The sequence below is a fragment of the Choristoneura fumiferana genome, chromosome 11 (genome assembly GCF_025370935.1).
Source record: "Choristoneura fumiferana chromosome 11, NRCan_CFum_1, whole genome shotgun sequence".
Taxonomy (NCBI): Eukaryota; Metazoa; Arthropoda; class Insecta; order Lepidoptera; family Tortricidae; genus Choristoneura; species Choristoneura fumiferana.
This window is the reverse complement of record NC_133482.1, coordinates 8,358,957-8,375,828: the sequence shown is the minus strand read 5'-3', so window position 1 is coordinate 8,375,828 and position 16,872 is coordinate 8,358,957. Positions and strand designations below refer to the sequence as shown.

General features: G+C 38.8%; 1 protein-coding gene across 2 annotated transcripts in view; it reads right to left on the bottom strand.

Moving 5' to 3' along the window:
- LOC141432677 (venom protease-like) overlaps positions 1-16,872 on the bottom strand; it is a 29,429-nt gene extending 12,557 nt beyond the window's left edge. The window contains exons 1-5 of one of the 2 annotated variants that reach the window (XM_074094381.1): positions 16,660-16,872; positions 11,290-11,424; positions 9,132-9,240; positions 3,202-3,383; positions 1,704-1,843 (exon numbers count right to left, since the gene is read on the bottom strand). In XM_074094381.1, the coding sequence (XP_073950482.1) occupies positions 1,704-1,843; positions 3,202-3,383; positions 9,132-9,240; positions 11,290-11,424; positions 16,660-16,720 (627 nt within the window). In that variant the 5' untranslated portion in view covers positions 16,721-16,872. The remainder of the gene's footprint in view (positions 1-1,703; positions 1,844-3,201; positions 3,384-9,131; positions 9,241-11,289; positions 11,425-16,659) is intronic. The other variant, XM_074094382.1, reaches the window with a different exon arrangement.

Below are 16,872 nucleotides of genomic sequence, written 5' to 3'. Positions count from 1 at the left end.
AATACGAAATCCTTAGAAAAATATTACTTAATTTTTTCGTAACGGCTACGGAACCCTATTTTGGGCGTGTCCGACACGTTCTTGGCCGGTTTTTTAAAATAGGTCTTTTAACTAGTAATTATTGACATTCTGACTTCCGGGATTTTGCGATTTCGATCTGTTTACCGTTGATATTTCAGTTGTACTTATAAGGAATTTTCGATATTAAGTGGCGTACCTAATCAACAGTTCCGTACCAAATGTAATGTATATCTAAGGTAAAATGTTGCGTTTATTTTCTGAATCAGTATTTGTTTAGTCGCGGTTATAAATAGGTATAAATTGTTTTTGTACGGCCGTGCTACATATCGCAAATTCCATATGAAATATGTAGTTAACCGAAGCCGTAGGTTCGTCGATTATTTATTTTTCAGAGTCAAAGTCAAAATATCTTTAAATTCAAGCTATTCAATTTACGAATGTCAAAAAAAATCTACCACCTACCACTTAAGCAGATATAGGTGAGGACGAAGTTAATACTTGGTTTGGATAGGTACCTAAGAGGTACCTATTTAGCAAAATGTAAACAAAACAGCGTCAATTGGTGACTTAAATATTGAAATTCCCCCATTAAACTATCTAAACATTTACATTTCTGTATCGAAATTTCAATGATAGATAAGTAAAATGTTTAAAATCCTTGAATGTATCAAATCTGGCAGCTGAAGTTTGTTATATTTACATTTAGTTAATTACCTAAACGTTTCAAGTATAGTCACAATAAAATTGTTACTAAAATGGTCATTAGCAGCACCAGATTTAGAATTCTGGAGGTCTTGGAACAATGAGGAGAGGAGGTCTTAATAAGGCAAAAGAGACTGTTCGAAAAACATTACTTGTTTGGTAGGTAAGTTTTTTTATTTGGGGGGCAAACGAGCAAACGGATCGCCTGATGGTAAGCGACAGGTGTCACTTTTGACAGCAAATGCCGTTGATAGTGTTGCGCCGTCACAACTTAGCCCTAGCTGTAGAAGACATGCTCAGGCCCTATACTATACGGTATTTGACTACTCCTGATTTTGCCATATCTTAATATTATTATGAAAATAGATATACAAATAGTGTTTAGCGAAAAGAAAATTTAAATCTTTTGAAAATTGGATTTATAGTAGTTTTTTGAAAAATCTATATACCTGTCTCTTTCTCAAACGCTTTTCTCTATGCAGCAAGTATGGCAGTACTGGCGTGTGACGTCACATGCCAGTATGTCTTTCTCTGTCTAATCTTAAATTTCAAACCTTTATAACTCTGTTATTTGTAAAGGTAGCTTAAAAATTGTTTTTTTATTCGATAACAGGCATTGTGTAGTTTTAATTTATAAAACATACACAAAATAGTCAAATACCGTATTATATGAAGTGCAAAAATCGAACCTCGCGTATCTTGCCGTTCCGCTGACGCTTATAATTTTTTAATACGAGAGTGAGAGGGACGGTGCGATACGAACTTCAATTTTCGAATTTCGTAGTAGCCCCCCAGTATTAGCCGGGACAGCCGTCGCTTCCAGTGCTGACCTTTCGAAATTTGAATTTGAGTTCTATTGAGATTTTAGGGGGTCTTCTTTGTGGAAGCCTTCGGGACTACAGCCTCAAATACTTCTCTCACTATAGGCCGAGTAGTACGGCGATTGAATTACAAGGCAATGTATCCACAATAATACACACTTGGACATATTGGAGTATGTGTGCCCGCTCTTCAGTGGTCATATTCATCTTGCCCCAACCAGCCACGGTCAGCAGCTCGCCAAGCGGCATCTCAGCCAACTGCTCCTCGGTATTCGGGAGGCAGATCGGGGCTACGTATTCTGTGAAACAAGATTTTTTGTTTAAGCCCCATGCAGACGAAATTCTAAAAAGACATGAAGGATCCGGGAGGGAACGGGAGATCCTTTGCTCTTGGTAACAGAGACAAAATTATGATCTCATCCTGCGTTATTCAAATTAGTACTAAATATAATCTTTGCGGTTAGGTACCTACATGATTTTACAATGAAACAGTCAGCGCCAGAAATAGGACATTGTTCATTAATTATGATATTATTTATCATTTATATTTTACATTACGTATTTAATTATAGTAGCTGGACTTCAATTTGGGTCATCGTTCATCCACCATTACGTCTCATATTTCGTTTTCTAGATTTTTTTCCATACAACGGCAAAATCTACTAGACACTGGCAAAATTGTCCTCCAATGGACAGCGCCATATTTTTCTAAAAAAAAAAGACATCAATTTGACGTCACGCTCACGCTGCATATAGGATGATTCCAATTAGTATTTCGTCATAATTAATCATAAGTATTAGATTTAAGACGTGAGTTATCCGTTACAATAGGTATTTCATATGATGTTCATAAAAGGACGGGAAATTTTTTAGAAACGCTTGAAACTTTTTTTATCGATAGGAATAACCTTTCTAATTAACAGAAAAAATATCACACACTAATCTAACGCATTCGGAATCATGCACGATCGTCTTCACCACTTATTTCTTTCACATGATGTAGGACGATGGTAGAATGTGAATGCGATCCCGAGCGCCAGAGCGATCGGCAATACGGCCAATCAGTCAGTAATGTATATGAAATCGTAATGTAATATGTCACCTCTCGTAGGGCTATGGCGGTGGCAGTTATTGGCGGCATGCCTTTTAATGACAAGCATTAAATAGCAGCTACAGTACTTTCATTGTAGCATGCATAGACAGCTGTCAGTATCACAAGACTAGAGAGGCAAAGTGTCGAAACTTGAGTCAATAAAACTAATGCTCCCGCACCATGCTAGAATGAAAGCACTGTAGAGCTTAGGGTTTCTCTACGGGATTGAATCAGAAATGAGGAGATACGTAGAAGAACAAGGGTCAATGGCAAGTGGCAATGGGCAGGCAGCACGGAGAACAGATGGCCTAAAAGTTCTCGAGTGGAGACCGCGGATCGGCAAGCGCAGCGTAGAACTTCCACCAACGCAATGAACGGATGACCTGGTTAAAGTCGCGGGGTCACGATGGATGCAAGCCGCTTCCAACCGAGGCAACTGGAAGTCTATGGGGAAGCCAATGTCCAACAGTGGACGTACCACGGCTGATGTGATGATCATGATGATGATTAAATAGCAGCGGACACCACACCACGTCATCATATGGACAAAGGCTTTATATTTACCGTGCAGTTCTACCGGTTTGTCTAACTCGATTATAGCTATGTCATTGTGGAAGGCTGGCTTGTTAAATTCTGGATGCTTTTTGATGACCTTCGGCTTTCTGTCCTGGACCTTCGGCGCGCACGTTGCGAGCTGACAGTCCGGGTCTGTCTCTGTGTTGAGCTCACCCATACGAATGAAGGCTCTGTAAACCAACAGACAGCAAAATAACGGTCCGTAATATGTTTAGTACCAGCACCAATATCTGATACAACAAAGCGTGCATAATATCTGACACGATTCTATTAGAGGTGAGACGTACTAGGCAAAACGCGGACTGAGTCTTGCGAGTACGCGTCCACAAAAAGACTAGATCCAAAGACTAGGTCCACGAGTATCTACGAGTACTTAACTCATTGACTCATTGCGTAAACAAAATGATTCCCGTAAATGCGCTCCCGTGATTGCGTATAAACCGTACTAGTTTTAGTAGTTTTACGAATATCGAACTACCGAATTCCGCGTCATAGTTCAGTCTTCACACTTCATATTTTTTTTTAATTTTAACTTATATTAAATACCGACTAAAAACTTCCCTGCATCTTAATACGGGCTTAGGGCTGTCAGCAATTTTTATAAAATTTTCAGTAAAAAAGTGTATATAAATGCTTGTTTCAAGTTGACGGAACGTTGTCAGCCGCCGTACTCCTAAATACTCGTACGCTAAAAGAATCGCGGGCGGGAACGCGTACTCACGCGTCCTAGCCAGAACCTATTCCAGTAAATACGTCTCACCTCTAGATTCTATTTCTAGGGCTGGTAGGACGTGTCAGATATTTTTGCATGCTCCGCTAGGCAGATAAACATTAATGGAGGTGACTGCACTGCACCCGTGTAGGCAAAAAAAAGTTCAAATCGACTAAAAAAACTTCTGCATCCGCGTCATTTGGATTACTCGTACCTATACCTACTATATATAAGGTAAAGGTCCGAGTGCTCGACAGGCTAATGCCCAATAGAAGGCACCCTGCTGTCATCTCTATAGCTAATGTAATGACATAAGATTGAAGCTGCCAATTACTTGACAGTGACGAGCCCTCGTACGATTACCTTACCTACATAGAAGTTAAGGAAAGACAAGGAGATGCTAGAAGATACAGTCATCATCATACAAGGTGGCACATTTAGAAAGGTGCAAGTCTGATATTATAAGGTAAAAGGGAGACTTCCCTCTGTTCTTAGGGACCGTCATCGATCGGTTTAGTGACAAAAAAACTGCATAAATAGACATTAAAAAAAACTTGTTTTCAGTTGGGAAGTCGTATTGAAAAATAAAAAAGTTTATTTATATTTGGATGTCAACTGTGTAGAGTAAATAAACTAAAAGGATTTCTTTGCTCACCCGCCACCTTATGATAGCTAAGCTTATGCAAGATATGGGTGTTCATGCAGTTCCTCCACCTCTACACTGTAAGAACACACAAATCACACAAACCCATCTATCACCACCACCACAATACACTGACAGGTTTTGAACTCAACCAGAGCTCATCTTCAGAGCAACACATCTAACATCTGGTAGTATGGTGTTGCGGCTGTGTTGCTCTGAAGATGAGCTCTGGTTGAGTTCGAAACGCGTCACTGTATTGTGGTGATGGTGATAGATGGGTTTGTGTGTTTTCTTACAGTGTGGAGGTGGAGAAACTGCATGAATACGCATATCTTGCATAAACTTAGCTATCATAAGGTCGCGGGTAAGCAAAGAATAGTAGATTGATAACCGAGGGTGGAAAGTGACCCATTTCACCCGAGTTAGACACTCTACTTTTCATTTCGACTGTGAGGAAAGTAAACTACGAAAAAGAAGAGAATAATAATAAATTAAATTTACTGATATCCAACCTCCAACCTTTTCGCACTGGCCACTTGCCACGTCCGACTATAAAAAAAATCGAGTTGGTCACGACAAGACCAAGGAGCTTATAAATGTACAAAACTGGAGGTTGAACGCCGAACGAAGAAGTTTGACCTTTGTTACTTATTTATATATTCCATCTCTTTCTTTCACATTTCAAGAATGACTTCCATCTCTTTCTTAACCTAACTAAAGAAAGAGACGGAATATTATTCGTGACATAATAAAAGTCAAATTTCTTGTTTCAAACGGATGTTCGGCGTTCAACCTCCAGTGTTGTAGGTATATAAGCTCCTTGGTCACGACGTGTATCTAGATGGCCAGGCCGAAACGTGAAAAAATGTGTCATTGACGTAACTCGACTCCGTGGCTAATCGTAAAAAAAAAAAAAATAGTTTCCACCTTAGAGATGAAAACGCAATTTTCCACCCGGCTATCTATCCATGAAAATTAAACTTTCCGAACAGGAGAGATGAAAATAATGTTTAACTCTAAATCCCAGTCAGTCAATCCTATCCTATCCTTCTAATATTATAAATGCGACAGTTTGTGAGTGAGTGAGTATGCTTGTTACTCTTTCTTTCTTTATAAAACATAGGTTTTTTTTTATCCCGATATTCCCACGGGATAGGGATAAAATCTCGAAATAACAAACGCTGAGCTTAGAGTAATGAAATTTGGGATAGTTGTTTTTAATGCAACGTCAATGAAAACCACGATAATTATCAGGAATTCCCACGGGAATTTTGTAAAATCCCAGAAATCAATTAAACCGCTGTATCTAATGATCTACACGAGCGAAGTGATCAATATTTAAACTAAATAACTTGCATGCTTGCTTTGCTTAGATTATTGCTTGCACCTTTGAGAGTATGCTTGCTTGATCTTTTGATTGCATGCTTGCTTGCATTCTGGCTTGCATGCTTGCTTGCAACTTTGGGAGTATGCTTGCTTGATCTGTTGTTTGCATTCTGGCTTGTATGCCTGCTTGTATGCTTGCTTGCATGCTTGCTCGCATGCTTGCTCGCATGCTTGCTTGCATGATTGCTTGCATGCTTGCTTGCATGCTTGCTTGCTTGCATGCTTGCTTGCTTGCATGCTTGCGTGCATGCTTGAATAGAGCCTTGAATGCATGCTTGCTTGCACTATTTTTTGCACATTTGAGACTATGCTTGCTTGATTTGTTGTTTGCATGCTTGCATGCATGTATGCCTATATGCTTGCTTGCACGCTTGAATGCATGCTTGCTTCCAAGTTTGCTTAGATGCTTGCTTACATTCTGGCTTGCATGTTTGCCTATATGCTTGCTTGCATGCTTGCTTACATGCTCACTTGCATGCTTGCTTGAATGCTTGCTTGCCAACTTGCTTGCATGCTTGAATGCAGCCCTAAATGCATGCTGCTTGCACTATTTTTCTCACATTTGAGACTATGGTTGCCTGATTTTTTGTTTGCATGCTTGCTTACATGCCTGCTTGCATGCTTGCTTCTTTGAAATCTTTATGGCTCACGCGAGCGAAGCATGCTCACTTGCAAGCTTGCTTAGATGTTTGCTTGCATGCTTGCTTGCGTGCTTGCTTGCGTGCTTGCCTGCGTGCTTGCTTTCTTACTTTCGTGCTTGCTTAATTGCTTGCTTCTTTGAACTGTTTTTGGTTCACGCGAGCGAAGCTGCGGGTAAAAGTTAGTAACGTAATAAATACGAAAGTCGGCTATACTCTTAATTATAAGTAGGTACTCGTAGTTATAAGTACAAAAACTGATATGTTCGGTTAAAAATAAATTAAGGGTGGTATTTCTTTCGTTATACATTCACGTGGAGACCTTAAATCGACATAAAGACCGGTTGTCATCATTTTGATTGCTTATAAATATGTTTCGCTTAATAAAAAAAAATAAGGGTGGTATTCCACTCGTTATACTCGTATGTATATTCACGCGAAGACCTTAAAATCCACATAAAGTCCGGCTGTCATCAATTTTGATTGCTGATTCTACAGCAGCTGACATTACAGGCACTTCAGTAAGTATAGGCACTAAAAGTGTTCCTTCCTAATAGAGTCAATTAATTGAAAAATTATAAGTAATAAAATAATAAAAATTTACTACTTTCTAATTTACTACTTAAAAATTTACTACTTTTGGAATCTTTTCGTATTTTTTATTTCAATTCAAAATTTTTACTTTTACGGTCATCCCGTAAAACCTAAATTGAAAATACAAACTGAAATATAGATGCACAGAAAAACCAGAAAAATAAGACCAGCACTGGGAATCGAACCCAGGTCTTCGGTATTCCGTACTGCGTGCTATACCGCTACACCACTGATGGTCCACCTGGGTTCGATTCCCAGTGCTGGTCTTATTTTTCTGTTTTTTCTGTGCATCTATATTTCAGTTTGTATTTTCAATTTACTACTTTCTAATTTATTCCTTTGTATTCACCCAACTTCCTATCTGGGGTCCTACCATTAGTTGAAAAAAAGCGATCCAAAATGAATGTGTGTAACTTATACTGAATCGCTAAATTTGACACTGAAGCGATTCAATTCCCACTCAAGTTAAGCGTCATGGTACGAAAACCGCTTGAAGTGAGTGAATGGAAATGTCTGTATCCCTGTCGCTGAACCGTGCTTGAACTGAATCGCAAAAGTAACGTCGTGGTCGTGGTACGAAATAGTGATGCAGTTCAGCTTAGAGCCTAAACTGAATCGTATTAAGAGAGCGTGGTGGCCCCTGGATGCCAAATTTGAACTTTCTAGGACATCTGGAACTAGGTTAGACTTTTGATCTATATACTTAGGTCAAACAGTGATAAAAAAATGACGATTTTTGGACGTTAATATCTAATAACCGTCTCGCAAGTCTTTATATGTAAGTACGAGCCAAATTTGACATATTTATGTGAAATAGTTTTTGAGTTATGAGGGGGTAAAAAGTGGCTCCAAATGGTTTGTGTAACACACGGTGCTGCTCGCCACTCGCCAGTTATGTTAGCTTGAACTAGTTGAACTTGGCTTGACTGACACCCTACCGCGTGTCAGACACATTAGCGTCAGGGGGATGGCAAGATATGAAGTTCAAATTTTGATTCGTAGTAAATATAGGGCCTGCTAATGTGTAATGAAAATGTTAGATATTGTTGGTAAATAAGGAAAACTGTGCAATAAACCAGCTTTTAGCTAAATTATGCCAGTCATGTTCTAACTGGTCAAAAGTGATAATTTGTATGTATAAATCATCCGATTTACGTGTACTTCAGCGTACTATATGTCGTCAATGTTTTGGTGTAATCAATTAAAAGGTGGTTTTTCCCATATATAAATGAAATCATTATTTTAAGGAAATTGGTTTCTCAAAAACACTGAGCTCATATTGTTAAACGCGCTTAGAATTGCATTCGCTTTACTTTCTGTCAAATGGTATTGGATGAGGGTGGACAGACATGGTGGTTGTGATTGTGAGTGCCTTCGCGTTAGGCAAATAATTATGACCTCAGAGGCCGTGTCTAACGTGCTGACGTTCGCAATTGCATTAATCCATCCTGCAGACAAACTGTGTAAATCCTGCAGACAAACTGTGTAAACAGTTTTGCAGGGCTATGTGCAAAAAACCTATGTAAAAAATAATGTCAAATAAATACTTTTTCATTCATTCATTCATTTGCATCTCTTTCTCTTTCTAACATTTTCATTACACATTAGCAGGCCCTATATTTACTACGAATAAGACGAGGGTAGCCTCGTCTTATACCGTGTGCCAGAAAGAAATCGTGAAAACGATTGTGATCCCGAGTTCGTAAGACAATAAGGTCTCATGTTTCGTAATTATGATCGGAGTCTACTTTTATCCTAATAGGAGGTCGAATGTTGATTATATTGATTGCTAATAGTTTACATCGCACGCGGCGGCGACGGTTGGTTACGAATTGTGTAGTTGGCTATCCTCATGCTTTTCAATAAAAATAATATATTTTTACCTGTCACGTTCCTATTACGGTCATGGTATGCTACGGTGTAGTGGGAAGAGACCTTTACTCACAATTCGTAGCCAACGTCGAGGTTGGCGAGGCAGTGCGCGGCAGTCACGACATGCCGGTCGGTGACCAGCGCTCCGCCACACATCCAGTCCGGATCTGGCTCGTCTGCGTCTAAAAGAAACAATCAATTTGAAATAAGTATGGAAAAACAACATCCTTGTCGTTTCTGGGAAATTGCATACGTTTTTATAATAAAATTCCAAAAAAATTACAAATGAAACGGATACAAAGTTCAGATCTATTGTCAAGAAGACATTATTACAGATACCTAACTATTATCACATAAATTTTATCAATGCACTAAGGGCCTGCTTCACCACTTAATGATAGGTACATTTTATGGGGTTTACTACTAGAATGCGACACGCCGACACAATTCGCACACTAGTAATCATTGACAGATAAATGTGACAATTTGATCGGACATAACCAACGACATTGCGACTTCAAAGTTCAATATCACAAAAACGGCTGAACCGATTTTGATAAAACATGTCTAAGAACCATCGCTAGAAAACCCGCTTTTAAATGAAAAAACCGCATTCAAATCGGTTCACCCGTTTAAGAGCTACGATATCACAGATAGACAGACAGACATGTGTCATTATGTCTAATTTTGTCTAATATTATTATACTTATACCTAGTGCCATCCACGAAGACGCGTGATTTTCGCGTATGGCACTAGGTAATATGTATATCCATACTAATGTTATAAATGCGAAAGTTTGTGTGTTTGTATGTTTGTGTGTGTGTATGTTTGTATGTGGGTGAAGACCAAAAAGTTGCACAGCGTTAAAGCTGCGTTAGCACAAATGTATACAAATGTATGATTAATTTTCGTGTCATAATGGAAAAATTTAATGGAAAATAAAACAATACGTGCTAACGCAGCTTTAAAGGTGTGCAACTTTTTGGTCTTCACCCATATGTTTGTCCGTCTTTCACATCGAAACGAAGCGACGGATCGACGTGATTTTTGGCATAGAGATAGTTTATGGGCCAGAGAGTGACAGGCTACTTTTTATCCCGGAAAAATGCAGAATTCCCGAGGGAACAGCGCGCGATAACGAGATTCCACGCGGGCGAAGCCGCGGGCAAGAGCTAGCTAGTATATAGGCACATATAATTCTACACTCATAATGTGTATTTGTCAGTTGTGCTCTTAGGTTGTGCTTCGACGTTTTTAAAAGAAAATCGAACTGACAGATAAGTGGCCAATGTTAAATTATCTAAATAGTATGCAACCTCGCTAAATATTTAATTGGCGCATGTTGCATTCGGAACTTTTAAACTGGGCATAATAGAAAAGGGATTTTAAAACTCATACATAACCTGATTTAAAATATAGTGTAATCGATTCTGAGCAAACTAATTTCTGGTTTTCAGTTATTTAATCAACACCTGTATAGTAGGATAGGACTAGGAGGATGGGTAAATTGAGGGGTAAAACAGGCCTAAGTGTCATAAATACATACTATAATTATATATATAGTAGGACGGGACTAGTAGGATAGTAGGTAAATTGAGGGGTAAAACAAAAACAGGCCTAAGTGTCCTAATGATTGTCCTTGTTGGGCTATTCGCGGAAAATGCGATGTCTCGAACACTTTCTGTGAAAACATTCCACAGTTGGTGATAGATTTTTTTTCTGTAGAAATTTTGATCCGCAGTGGGTGATGAATAAGTAGCATTGCATTAAGGAAAGTTTCCTTGGTTCTCAGAAATTCAATTTAATGAACTACGAAATGACGTTAGCAGCTCACTAGATCAGCGGTTCTCAACTCAAAAAAATTAGCTCGTCTAGCTTCACCCTAAAACTTAGTTATTAAAAAAATTATATAGGTAGGTATCTTTCAGCGACAAAAGAGGAGAATTGATTTTGTTATTTGATTACCTATGTTGTTTTACAATGAATAAGTTGGCCCTTGGATGTGGGGCCAGTGTAGCGGGATATACTTATAGATATATATTTTTTCGTGAAAAAGTCTTTCCGTGATTAAGATTTTTAGAGATAAAGTTTTCGTAATAATGTCGTTCGTGAAAAAGTCTTTCGTGAAATAATACTAGCGCCATTGTGACGTTCTAACTAAGGCCTCCCTTTGTTCAGCAGTGGACGTCTTCCAGCTGATGATGATGGTGATGATGAATCTTTTTCTTACTTATGTATCCGAGGCGCACGACCCAAGGGAACTGACCCAGGGCTGCGTTGAGGCCGCCAATGATGCGGTCCGCAGCGCTGTCTCCGCAGTCGAACTCCGCCAGCCTCTTCCACGCCGGGTGAGCCTTCAAGACTTCTGTATGGACATAATATAGAATAATTCACGAGGGGTAATTTAGGTTGCACTTCTACGAGAGATGTGCGACGATGCGTGGGGACTTGCCAATCCTCGCTGCTACGAACTGTTTCCACTAGTACTGTATACATTCAGGCGTTACTTTGTGGAGGTCCATGTTAAAATCAATGGAATATCTGTCTTGCTCCTCCGCCAAGTATTGAGGCCAAGTCGTGCGAAACAGCTACGTTTGAGTTGGAAAAAATGTTTTTTCATGTAATTTAACCCGCCCTCCCTCCACATAAAAAACGTAATTAACCAACGCAAACGTAACCCACCACCAAGAGAACCACCACCACCACAACCATAAACAAAATCCCGGACACGTGTTTCGCTTCTCTCCGAAGCATTTTTTTTGTTTCCACTAGAGCTGTGCTGAGCGAGGATAGGTAAATGGATCGTTTCTGTTTTGGTTCATGACAAACACATCCCTCGCAACACATTCTCGCACATCTCTGGTGGAAGCACAGCCTAATGGGCTCATCATGTCAGCCGAAAGACGTCCACTGCTGGACATAGGCCTCCCCAAGGCTCTCCACTCAGACCGGTCTTGTGCTTTCCGCATCCACCGCGATCCCGCGATCTTAACATCTCGTATCCGCCTCATTATCATCAGACGTGTAGGAATTGCTCGATCCCAACACGTCTCCTCTCCGCCTCAGAGGAGCCGCAGCCTTAATAGTTAGAATATGAAAAAAAAATATCGATATTTAATTTTTGTTTTGTCAATGTAAACAATAAAATGACAATGATGAAACGCGTGGGTGCTACACTTTACCGGCCCGCATATACCGATCCTGTTTTTTGTGTATGTGTCGCAGGGAAATGATAGGAATATGATCAAGTCCCGGGAGATGATAAAAAAAAATCGCGTTGTATCATTTCCCTTGCGGAATTCAGTGATTTGATCAAGTCTCCGAGCCGTTATAGGGATGATAGAATTATAGCAATGGCCGATGGATTTCTTCATTTCCCTTAGCAATTTGGATTTGAGCTGTTTTAGGAAAAATATAAAACGAGTTATTTAAGTCAACTAGATTCGAACATTTTACTAAACACGTCTAGTGATTTGATCAAATTCCTAAACAGAATTAGGGATTTGGCCAAATACCTCAGGGATATAATCAAGTCCAGGAGATGATAAAAAAACATTGCGTTATATCATTTCCCTTGCGGAATTCAGTGATTTGATTAAGTCTCCGAGCCGTTCTAGGGGAATGATAGAATGAGGGCTATCGCGTATGAATTCGCCACTAGAGGCGCTAGTGTAGCGTGAGATCTCCGAAATGTCAAATCTCATAGTTTTTGGGTGAGCTACGCGGGTTTATTTATAATTAGAATAATTTTGTGAATATTTTGCAATATCTGAAATTAATTATGGCAAATATGCGTTCCGGGGCAATGAATGTCTGTGTTTTGAGACAGTTTTGTCTTTCGGAAACCTTTGTCCTCCCTTTTTTCCGAACAAAACGGGGACTATGCAACACTGTGGCATGCTCGATATTTTTATGGTACGGTTTTAAGGTGTATTAAATATGATTTTAATCTAAACTTTGTTTTCACGCCCGTAATAACAGACTTTGAAAGCCATACTTAAAAACCTCACGCAACAGTGCGCCATCTAGTGAGACAAAAAACGATAGCCCTCATTATGGCAATGGCCGATGGATTTCATCATTTCTCTTAGCAATTTGATCAAATCCCTGAGCTGTTCTAGGGAAAAGATAAAACGAATCATTTAAGTCAATTTAATTTGAACATTTTACTTAACAAGCCTGAATTGACTTAAATGGTTCGTTTTATCTTTTCCCTTGAACAGCTCAGGTATTAGGTATCAGATATCAGGTATCTCAGGAAACTAGAAAAGCGGGTTAAAGCAGTCTTCCCCAATGTGGGCAATAACGCCCCCTTGTAGGCGCTGGAGGCCTGGAGGGGGGGGCGGCAGCATGATCATATATTTTTTTATTTTATCAAGTGTCCCATGATCATATATTTTTTTATTTTATGGATTTTATATATTAATAGTAATAATTGAACAAAAAACAGAAAAAAGCATTTATTAAAGTTCATGTGAGTAAGATTTAGAAGCTTATATTTATGTGATTTGCGCTGAAAGACCCGAATCAGATCAGATAGATAGGTACATAAAAAGTTGCTAGGTACGTTACGTACATCTCGTTCTGAGCTAAATATGTACGATGTGTTCTGTAGTTGCCACGACTAACTTTATTTTATAAGTATATCCTATCCTAAAAGGGTTATTACCTGAACGCGAAATGGATTAAATCAAATTGATTTTATGAATCATATTATGGTTCCATCCATTTAAATTGATTCAAAATAAATACATTTTCTATAATGCGACATGCGATTCGTAAAGGGAAGTGGTATGTACGTACATTTCTTTAATAATGTATATAAATGGCTTTTAAAAATGAAATAGTGCGGTTCATTCCATTTCCTCGTAGCACATGCTGTTGTTTGATAATATTATTATTATTAATAAAATATGGCTCTGTCCATTGAAGGACAATTTGCCAGTGTCAGTAGGTTTTGCCGTTGTACGGTAAAACAATTCTAGAAAACGAAATATGAGAGGTAATGGTGGATGAACGATGACAGCGCGAAAAAAAACGACTGTTGTTTGTTATGTTATAGTAGATTGTTGCACCAAGCAGAAAGTTATTTATTATTGCACCGAGTGCCAATTTGGAGCCCGAGCGTCAGCGAGGGCTTTAGAAAGCACGAGGGCAATATAAATTACTTAATGCGAGGTGCATAATCTGCTTTTCTTTCAACTATTACAGGAATAGTAGACGAAAAAAAAACTCATGCTGAACAATTAATAGGAAAGAAATATCACTAGCACTCGATGATTCCATTCTTGTAAGTTTACTTACATTCGCACTCTCAAAAAATGTCCACGGAAAATTCGCAAGGTTGCCGTTTATTAGTTTTTTTAATCCTTACTTTTTTTTGGCAGAGTTAGTAGCCAGTAGCAGATCTTTTTAAAAGTCAAATTTCGGATGGGCGCCAGGTTGGCCAACAAAACACACAATTTTTTTTAAATATACGGCTACTTACTGTTTTTGGTAGGGTTGGTAGCTACAATTTTTTGTACGCAATCTGTTAAATTTCATAAGACCGTCAGGTGAAGCAACCTAACACTAGATTTTTTTACACTGTGCAGGCTAATTTTATAGCAAAATTACTTGTGTTAACTCTTTGGTGGTGCAATTAATAAAAATCTAAAACAATGCAATAAAGGATTTTCATACATTTTTTCTGCTCTAGAGCAGAAAAGTCCCGCTTTGTGCTGGGTTGTATAATGAATGGCACCAGTCACTGTCTACTCTTTAGCTCTATGCATTGTAGTTTGCTTTATGGTTGTTATTATTATTGACCTATTTTATAAGGAAGTGTCCGTTTTTGCTCGCAATCTTGACTAACAAACTAGTCCTGTCTCCGAAGCTTTGTTTGATTGCCAGCACCACTCCGTTCGAGCTCCTTCAGCCCCTTTAACACTGTTGATAGCTAACCATTGTTGGTACAGTCGCGGTCAAAGATATGTTTACACTTTACTCATCATCGTCATCATAATCATCCCAGCCTTTTTACGTCCCATTGCTGGGTACAGGCCTCCTCTCAGAACCAAGCGGGCCCAGTGCGGATTGGGAAGTTCACACATACCATTGAATTACCGCCGGAGTTTGAACCCACGAACCTCTGCTTGAGAGGTGTTAGGTCAAACTACTAGGCCACCACGGCTTCACTTTACTATACCTTGTTGCTATCACTTCAAGTTTGAACTTTTGTATAAAATTGACCGAAGGCGTATAGTGAACAAGGTACTAAAGTGTAAAGATATCTTTGACGTCGACTTTACATACAATGGGTACGGTATGACTAAATTTAAAACCGGGTTTTATCAAAAAAAATAGTGCTAAAGGAACAACATTTTCGTGAAATGAATGAAAGTATATGAAACGTTGGTTGTGAAATGAAATTTGGTCAAAAAAGTTGCGGTGAAACATTAGTGAACCATTGTAGCTTCCATTATTTCGGTCCCTGACTGATTGCTCCTCTCATCCACTCAAAGGTTGACTGTTAGAGATCCCTTAAAGTTCAAAAGGAAAAGTTCGCCTTTGTCGTTCTAGCTGAAAGTTTGTTACCTGTATGTACTGTTTGTTTCTTTCATTTTGTACAATAAAGAGTTTACATACGTACATATAATATCTGTGCATTTACTTGTGAGGCTCACTGAGCTCTTCTAGAATTTTTATAACCCGCAGAATAAGTTCTTTAGTGTCATTTACTGATTTTCAGAAGACCAAATCAAGGGTTTGGGGAAGAGTGTGCCCTAGTATATTTAGTTAGAGTGAACCGGGTTGGCTGGATTCGAAACCTAACACTGTACTTCTCTGAGCATGTCTTCGTGCCACCGCCAAACTAAAGTGGGACTTATTTAATTTATGTCGTGTGAAGGTTTTTGTTTGTATACTCTTGGATATAGAAGAACTAGTCAGTGGCTGGAGGGCTACTACGAAATTCGAAAATCGAAGTTCGTGTTATATGGTACCGTCCCTATCGCTCTCGTATTAAATAATATTAGCGTTAGCGGGACGGCAAGATAAGAATTTCGGTTTTTGCAGTTCGTAGTATAGGGCCTGATTTTTGACGGTCCCTTTTTTAATCAATTTATAGTTAATCTTAGAACCAGAGTTCAGTCAAGGCCGCTTTACAATTAATCTACGTGAAATGGTATGCTATTTAGTTTTCGTGGCTGAAAGTAGAAATTGGTAAGAAATAATATATAATTGTCCTGTAATTATAAACATTTATAATCGTGTAGCATGTGCTGTTGTTGAGCTCGGATTTGGGCTCTACAGCTAATCATCGTTGCTGTATCCACTGTATATTATCACGTGCTGAGTGTCACCAACATTGCGATATCATTATCATCATCATCATTCCAATCTATATACGTACCACTGCTGGGCATAGGCCTCCACTCATATGAGACCTTGTACATATTATATGTTTAATGAAATATAAATGTGCATATTATATGTTACATGTATGATTATTATTGTCTTCTGTTTGGTGGTGGTTATTTTTGGGACCGTATATAAAGTTTTTTTTTTCTTTCTTGAAATGAATGGAATAAATAAACTTCAATTAAAACGACTTGCTCACCGGTTGAAACATGACACAACAAGGGCAGGACCAAACCTAACACTAATTTGCACTTAACCATCGATACAACTGTTTATAACATCAAATAAAGAAGCACCTTCAAAACGTCTTTCAGTGATGGCTCATGACTGGCGTATAGCTAAAGAAATATTGAATCTGCCTTGAGTCGGTGTGCAGAACCGATTCGACCCGCAGCGGTGCTTTATCGTTCGT